The 8,793-nt window shown below is 43.6% G+C and overlaps 1 protein-coding gene across 5 annotated transcripts in view; it reads left to right on the top strand.

Annotated features, from left to right (window-relative positions):
- The window catches only part of CCDC186 (coiled-coil domain containing 186), a 46,894-nt gene that overhangs the window by 8,327 nt on the left and 29,774 nt on the right, over nucleotides 1-8,793 (top strand). For 4 of the 5 annotated variants that reach the window (XR_001358949.2, XM_025192142.1, XM_006035937.3 and 1 more), the window contains one exon: nucleotides 4,547-5,258. Coding sequence is in view for 4 of the 5 variants with exons in the window: in XM_025192142.1 (XP_025047927.1) it covers nucleotides 4,564-5,258 (695 nt within the window). In the remaining variant the exon portion in view is untranslated. Of the gene's footprint in view, nucleotides 1-2,388; nucleotides 2,410-4,546; nucleotides 5,259-8,793 lie in introns of those variants that run through there. The other variant, XM_025192143.1, reaches the window with a different exon arrangement.

The following is an 8,793-nucleotide window of genomic DNA, read 5'->3' as shown; positions in this document are numbered from 1 at the left end:
GCAGATGCCACCCCCCCCCCCCCCCCCCCCCCTAATCCTCAGGGTATTTGATTTCCTGGACTTTTAAGAATTCCTAACAAACAGGATGCTCCACAGTTGGTCCCTGATTTGCAAAAGTTAGGATGGGAGAGTGTCTTGGATTAAAAAAAAAAATCCTTCATTCAGCATATGCAATGAATAAACAACATGTTATGGGTCATGTTTTGTTAAATAAGTCCAAGGAATATATTTCTATTTTGATTGATTTCCAAGCATCTTTAAGGGTATTTCAAGCTCAGCAGGGGACTCTTGCTGGCAGAAAAATAGTAAGTACATAATTCAAAACATGTTAAATAGATTCCTTCAACTTGGAAATTTTATTCATCTGGCTTTTATATCTACCACATAAGATCCTTCAACCATTCGCACAGCTTCGTAACTGTGCACTCGTGAATAGTCCCATTTACTATGAGATTAGGGATATAGTTTAAAAAACCTAAGCACCTAAGATAGCTCCTTTCAGTAGCAGCAAGCAAAACAATTTACCTTTTCAGTCTGGCTACTGATCAGTGTATTCTAGCAGGAGCTGTCAGAGCTGCTTTCTACACTGCCTGGCTGCCCTGTGCATGTGTGCACATGCATGTGGGACCCCCCCCCCCACCCGATTGCCCTCATTCTGCTTCCCACTTCCCCCAGCCCCTTTCAGGCTGGAACTCTGTCAGCCTGCAAGGGGTTTCCTGTGTTTTTCTCCTTTAAAGGAGAAAATCTGTGAATTTTTTTTTCCCACGTTTCCCCCGATTATATGAAAGGGTCACGAACATTCTTGAAACTCACTTTTGGGTCATGACCCATGGGTTGAGAAATGCTGCTCTAGAGTGTCCAAAGGACTCGTCAGACTAGTTGCACAGGCATATTATAAAGGTTCTGCCAGAGTAGTAGGTTCTGCCATGCTTGCATCATGGACTAAATCACAGGAAGATGCTCACATGTCAGCCTAGGTGTTTGGCAAAGTCAGATGTGGTTGACTCCCAAGGTTACAAAGATGACTAACTGCTGCATGTGGACACGAGCTATGCTGAGATTAACTTGCTCCCCTTGCTTAGGTGTTGTAGAAGTGAATGCCACTGAGATGACACAGAATTTTATGTTGTCATATATTTTAATCGTTATAATATTATAAAGCCTAAATCTGTCTGTCTGTAACACTTGATTTGCACTCTGATTGGCTGATGGAAACTGCCAATCAGAGTGCTTCAAGCATGGGGGAGTGCCACCATGATTCTGAAGTCGCGCTGAGGACCGGACAGAGGGTGGACAGGACCACTGCTGAAGACCAGACAGACCCTGCTCCCTGCAATAGGCAGAACAGCAGCAGCACAGGGTGTTAGGTAGCGACACTCCATCTTAGCCCCCTCCTCTCCGTCATTCTTGATGGGCAATTGGCTAGTAATATTATAAAAGCCTTTGTCTGTCTGTCTGTCTGTCCATAACGCTTCATTCATACTGTGATTGGTTGTCTGAAACAACCAATCAGAGTGCACCAAGAGTGTTCCGGACAGGAGGTGGCAGTGCGGCTGAGCGCCGCCATGATTGTGGGGATGGAGCAGCCTCGGGGGTGGGGAGGCAGCACTCTGTACCTGCCTGCCTTACAACCCCCGCCCCCCCGTCATTCCTGATGGGCAATTGGCTAGTACTTTAACTAAGTTTAGTATTTTCTGTTATTCTATACCCACACAAATAGCACATAGTATAATGGGTATTACTTAAATTTTTAAAAGTAACAAGTCCTTGGGAAATGATACTGTTAACTTCATGACTTATGCATATTTGGAAAAAATAACTTTAAATTAATAATCAGGTTAAGAAAAAAACGGCAGGAAGACCTGACAAGTCTGTTAAGATTCTCTCAAATATACAGTGAAAGCAGGTGTATCTTAATATCTAAAGTAGTTTTTGGCTGTATTATATTTTAACAGTTGATATTTAAAGTAGTCTCTCAATTTTTAAAATAAACTGAATTTTTATAAGTAGGGACTTAATTAATTTGTGGTTTCACAGAAACCGTGAAATCCTGGACTGTCCGTGAAATCAACACCAGAAAAAAAATGTTGGCAACCAGTGGTCCTCACTGCCAGGAGCAGGCTGTGAAAAAGCCTTTGTCTTACCACAATTTTAAATAGGTCCCTGTTCATAAGCTGCACCTAGACTTTTCAGCTGCTAAAAGGTACCTGCCTCTGACCTTTATTTGTAAACCCTGTTGCAAGCAACTAAATTGTCACTGAACACGTGTTCAAAATTCATTGTTTTGTTTCATTCATTTGCAAGGAGTATTGTACTTGAATGGCAAAATACAGCTGCCATCATCATTTCCACTAAATGCATTAGATGGAGGTTTCCAATGTGAGGAGCAGCAATGAAATGGTGACAAATGTTAGTATTCCTTATTTACATGTTGGTAATTTGAATGCAAAAGTTAACACTGCACAGTTGATGAGTGGTGGGAAATCACACTTCACAATTCAATCTTACACTGCAAGCAGACAGAATTTGAAATACAAAGTGATATAACGCAGTTTATGACTTCATTATGAGGAAGGCTAGGAATCTTCTTAAGTTATTCTGGTCAATAACTGCATTTGTAGCAAGTCTGCAGGAAATATTGAATCCTCAAAACTTAGTGTTTGTTCCTCCCCATATATTTGTATTGTCGCTGTATAAATTCCTTCTGTTTCCCTGCTGTGAATCCTACATGTTATCTACCATTACCAAATACTGGCTTCTGTTCAGTCTTAGATTTTGCTTTTGGTAGAGGCAAGTAAGTTGATTTCTCCTTATTTTTTTGCAGCTGTTTGTGCATGTTATGCTGGAGGGCATTAGTGGTAGCAGTCAATCAGACCTGGTAGAAGTCTGCCACTATTGAACATTATACATTCAAGCATAATGAGGATGCAGTGAAAAGTCCCCTTGCTTACTAGTAGCTGGGACAATACAAGTCACAACCCAAGGCACTGGCTAGCATGGCAGGGAGTGAGCAAAAGCAAAGCCAAGAGACCACGGGGTCACCCTGGTGATGGAGAAGAGGTGGTGCCAGTGTTGGGAGGCAGCAAGGAAACTGGTGTGTGAGGGCAGGTTGCTTCCTGGAATGGCAGAGTTGAACTGCTGAATTAGGAAACTACCTCTGCTTGTTCAGAGAAATGGGACCCTTGGTATTTACAAGAGCACACCAAAGACATTTGATTCCTTGTCATCAAGGCATTGCAACTTGTCTCCTGAAGACTGACCAACAGGTCAGCCTAAAAAGGCCAGTGGTGTTTCTAGAGTCTTCACAGTGAATTGTCTGGACACCTGCAGAAGCATTCTGAAACGAAGAGGAGACAACATTGTGTGACCAGCCACCTTGGGGAAGCTGGCCAGCAAGTGCGCTTGGCTATTTGCAATCTATGTACCCGAGCTCTGCTGTATGGAGCAGTTTCTACATCTGGTGATTCTGCAAACATTCATTCTGCCAACTCCTTTCTGAGAGGGTGGCTGTACAGTATTACAGACTGAGGTAGAGGGCCTTCTTCAAGCAGCTAGATGCTTCTTTGTAGGGCGTGAAGCTGGCAGAAATGGGAAGCTGTTTTCTCACCTCACCAGGTTGCTGTGTAGAGATGTTTTGCCAGTTGTGTGTACAGGCTGTGTATGGACAGTCAGGGCTCAGCAATGAGGAACTATGTGGGTTATTTTTTTTGACTGAGTGGAAGGAGGGTGAGAGCCTCCTCCAACTCTGGAAAAAATGTTTATGGGCGGTAGCTGGAACGTGATCCCATACTCCACAGAATGATTTTTGTGTCTTCACTTTGTGCTTGTTCCTAACGGCAATTGGACTCGTGTACTATAATATCAGTTACTATGGAAGCCCTGGTTTTTGCTATTAGTCTGAAAGTAGCCACTCTGATTTCTTTTTTTTAAACGGAACTAAACCAGTGGTTCTTAAGCTTTTTAGACTCAGGACACCCCTCAACAATGCCAGCTCTTAATTTTTACTGATTTTTGAGTATCGAAAAATAACAGAGCAGGGATTTTTCTGTTGCAAAGAACTCGGCCCACACCTATGGATTTCTATTTGAAATCTCTAGGTTTATCCTGTGAATCATGTTGCAAACCTAGCACTGCTAACATCATTGGCACCCTTGAAAGGAGATCAAGGCACCCCAGGATGCTGCGGCACCCTTGTTGAGAATCACTGAGCTGAGCTCTGTCACCTCTATGGTTTCACCTTTCAAACTGCAAGAGTTACTAGAAGGTAGGAAAATACACTAATTAACAGTAGTTAGTATCATAGCACTTTGATTCTTCCCACCCTCTCTTGAAACTCGATGTAATCAGTAGCGCGTCCATTCAGCAGACAGAATGCTAAACTGGGCAAAACCCTGGTTAAACTTTGGCCAGAAGCAAATTCTTTCTACCCTGTCCTGCGTTTTGATTTCCAATTGAATCTTTCTCTCCCCAGTCCCTCAGGTTGGTTTATTTTATTTTTTTTAATCCTGTCTCTTTGAAGTTAACACTGTCTGCATTCTCTTTCCAGATTCCTGAAAGGAAAGAATGGAAGTGCATAGGCCAGACATGCAGAGTGTAATAGAGGTGGTTACTTTGCAAGCCTTGGAGAGTGCCTCTCCCAGCTCTTCACAGCATGAAAGTGCTGACAGAACTTCTGACGGGAAGGATGATGCAAGCATTGCTGAAGAAGAGGATCCCACCTTGGAAAGGGAATCTGAGTCATTGCCAGCAGCCCATGGTTTCACAGCTGTTGACATGAGGGGGGATGGGGCCAGAACTGAAATGCTGGAGCAACAGCAGCCTTCACCTGATCACGGAGGAGGTGGGGACTGCTGTGCTAAGACTTCTCCTGAAAGACGAGGGGAAGGCTCTGGGAAACCCAAACTCTTGCCCAGCGGGGATTTTGAACGACAGGTTTCGAAAACGAATGGCACAGAACAGTCCCTTATGGAGTTATTGCAGGAGTTGAGAGAAGAATCTGACTTTGTAAAAAAATCTAGGGATAGAATTTACTCAGAAAGCCCTTATGATACAGACTGCACAAAGAAGCTCATTTCCACAATACAGCAGTCTTCATCGCAGGAGGCTTTGTTGGAAGAAATTGAATCTGAACTGATAGCCACCGATTTTTCAAAAGAGCGCAAACTCCCGAACGGAATGAGGAAAGGGGAGCAGGCCCTGGCAGTGTTTGACAAACGTGTGCAAGACAAATACCTGGAACAGGAGCAAACCATAAAGAAGTGAGTATCTGACTAATCGCGCCACAGATACAAGTGTGCGTAACCAATTTTCTCAGTTGTGTGATTTGTTGTGGGATTATGACCTCATGGCATGTGCAGTTTCGTGTCTTGTTGCTATTAACACTACTATGACTTGATGTAAGAGGTCTTTAAAGATGCTCTGTAAATGCTGAGTTATTTTTACATTTTATGTTTTACATTTTTTGTACATCAGCGTAATTAAACCTCAAACTTCTGGTCAGGTGTGATATTTTGCTAATCCTTAATCTGGAATCCTTAGTCAAATAGCCTGGCATGCCAGTTAATTCCTCCAGATAAGGGGTGAAATGAAACTTTTGTTAAGTGTGAGAGAACCAATCCCATGAAACCTTTATTTACCCTACCTCTTTCAAATTTAATTGAAAATCCTATTTATTAACAGAGCAGTTTTCAACATGTGGTCAGCAGACCCCCCTGGGGGTCCACAGACTGATTAGGGACAGAAATTACATATAAACTGGGATAAGTGGTTGGAAACCAGTTCAAATCTATAACACAACAGAAATTTAGTATGCATAAACTGGTTTCAAAATGGCTGAAACCAGTTTAAGACAAACCTGAATGGGTGTAGTATCAGACTTCACTGTTTTAGGTTAAAACGGTTTATTGAACTTTTGTCCCAAATCCCTTCCAGATTCAATTTAACTCAGTCCCCCGGCATCCTAGGAGGAATTGTATCTCCCCTGCAATTGCCCCCCTTGCAGGGTGGGTGGGCTAGGCTTTGCCCAAGCTATCTGCTTTACTGCGGCGCACCTCATGGGCCTGAACCACTGCATTTCCAGAATCAAAAGTGAATGTCTGTTCACTTGCTTATCGGTTCCATCTACGCAGCTTAGACTTAACCTGCAAAGGTTGAATCGATTCAGCCTCGGGCTTTTTGACTGTCTGTACTGAGCCACTATGTCTGAGTTCACAAAAGATGACTGTGATCAATCAAAAGTATGTGAACACCTACACTTACAGTTCAAAGGGTGGGGGGAGGTCCTCACCTCCATTTGAAATTGTTTTAGGAGTCCACAAATAAAAAAAGGTTGAAAACTGCCATTTAAAATGAGAAGCTTCCTTTACTAGTTTGAGATGGCTTTGGCTTTTCAGAAAGCTGGAAAAGGACATTTCAGTTCAGTTTTCAGAAAACTGAAGGCTTTTTTAAATGTAGAGTCCTTAAAGCATCAGTGTATAGAAATAAATTAGCACTTTACTGGATGATGTAGGAAAGCTTTTGAAACTTAGGTTTCTGAATATCAAAGTTTGTTGTGATAAATTTTATAGTTGAATTGTTAACTATTTAAAGGGATGAAGAATGTTTAAATGTGGATTCTTTCAGGTAACTGGTAGGTTTTTTTGCTTTAATTTTTGGCTTTCTTAATGTTTTCTCATTACATAAGAAGCATTTGATCATTTGTAAAGTGTATCCTCTAATTTTAAATTTATTGCTGCTGGCAGGGTTGAACACAAGGGGTTTTTGTAATCTATGTGGGCTTTTTTGGTGTTTACTTCTCATGGGATATACTGTGATATGTAATGGAGAACTATGTAAAAGAAAAGAGAACCTCTATTGAGAAATTCCCATTCTGTGAGAAGATTTTATAACATTGCCAATTAATCCCTAACAAAAAACATACCAAATTAACCCCTCCTAGAAAATACTTAATAGAGAGCACGACAGCATGATTGTGATTCGTGTACTTTGTACAAGCAGCAATGACAAGGAATGAGGAGTGGGAGCTGGAAGTGGTGGGCGTGTGGATGGCCATAATTCCTAAGGATTGTGTATAAACAGGTTGATTGGGTTTAACCTGTTTGTTATCTGGGTGGTCATTCACTGTGTAAGCTCTGTTACTACCGCAGCTCAGTGTCCTGCCCTGGGAGCCTGTCATTTTCTTAGAGAGACAAGTACCATTACTTTACTTCTCCCTCTTGCATTTCCAGAAGAGCAGGGCATGCTTGCATGCTGTTTGCTACTCCCGTAATGGGCCTGCCTGTGACGACAAGAGACTGCTTGGGGCGGTAGCTGGTCCAAAGGGCGTTCTGGGTTGGGTCGAAGATTCCAATCCACCGAATCACTGCAATGCTGCCCCAGAAATGGTCTGCACTTTGTATTGCTGGGGTCAGATTTAGGTTATAGGTGGGCATCTACAGCCTGACACAGAATACATGAAAAGCTTTGTGGGTGCTTGTTGCCCTGTACCCTTGGGACCAGGCTGCAGTTGATGTAGCTGTTATTAAATTACCGTACTTACTCAAATCCAAGGTGAGGTTCCCCCCGAGTCAGCCAGGGGAGTGGGAGGGGGGAAAAGCCTCATCTTGGATTCGAGTATGAGCCTGGGGAGGCAGTGGCTCAACTCCAGCTTTGGCCCCAGGCTGGAATAGCTTGTTTGGTGGAGGAGGGGCCACTCAGCTAGGGGAGACTGGAGGGGGCCAAGTGGCAGGTTGTAGGGGGAGGAGGAGGTGGGCAGGGACCAGGTTGGGCTGGAGCCAGTGTGGGGCCGTCCTGCTGCTGACTGCCACAGAGGAGCAGAGCTGCAGCAGAAGGGAATGGGGGCAGACAGCAGGAGCAGGGGGTGGGGGGCAGGTACAGGCACAGGAGAGTAAGGGACAGGGGGACGTATGGGGAGGCTGGCAGCAGTGGGGGGACAAGGGGATGGTCTGACCTCTTTCCCCCCACTACCATTTTTCCCACCACAGCAGTGGGTGGGGATTCATTTTTAAGATGACCTTCCACTAACTAGATTCTATACATGGAAAATTATAACAGATTTATAATTTCCCATGTCTAGAATCTAATTATTTGTGTGGGGTTGCCTTAAATGTGAAGTTGTGATGGATTGGATACCTATGGTAACTGTAATATAGTAGAATTCCCCTTGAAACAGCTGCCAGACTGAGTGCTCAGTTCTGTTCTGCACTGAGGTTCCCGTATTTTTCTTTGCAGAAAGGAACTGTGTCTTATTCTGGGCCGCTATTTCACACGTAGAGACTGTCAATGCATATAAATAGTCTGATTTCTTCCCACTCTTCCCCTGGGCAGTGGGATGTTCCCACTGCCAGTATTCAGCCGAGTTGTAGTGATTCGATTCATGTTTTATATAGACTGGATTAGCATTTTGAAAAGAACCGAAATTCAATTTTCAAAGAGAGTCATAGATTCATAGATGTTAGGGTTGGAAGGGACCTCAACAGATCATCGAGCCCGACCCCCTGCATAAGCAGGAAAGTGTGCTGGGTCTAGATGACCCCAGCTAGATACTCCTCTAACCTCCTCTTGAAGACCCCCAGGGTAGGGGAGAGCACCACCTCCCTTGGGAGCCCGTTCCAGACCCTGGCCACTCTAACTGTGAAGAAGTTCTTCCTAATGTCCAGTCTAACATGGCATGGGGACAAGCCTTTCTTTTTGTGCTCTATCCTGGGTGTAAAAAATAAAAGCCTGGGTTTTTAACCTGTCTCTTTCCTCTGTCTGCCTTCGGCAGTAAAGATACCCACCGACCAAAAGGACTTG

Source organism: Alligator sinensis, unplaced genomic scaffold (genome assembly GCF_000455745.1).
Source record: "Alligator sinensis unplaced genomic scaffold, ASM45574v1 scaffold1026_1, whole genome shotgun sequence".
Taxonomy (NCBI): Eukaryota; Metazoa; Chordata; order Crocodylia; family Alligatoridae; genus Alligator; species Alligator sinensis.
Note: the sequence above shows the minus strand (reverse complement) of the source record. Positions and strands in the feature narration are given on the sequence as shown.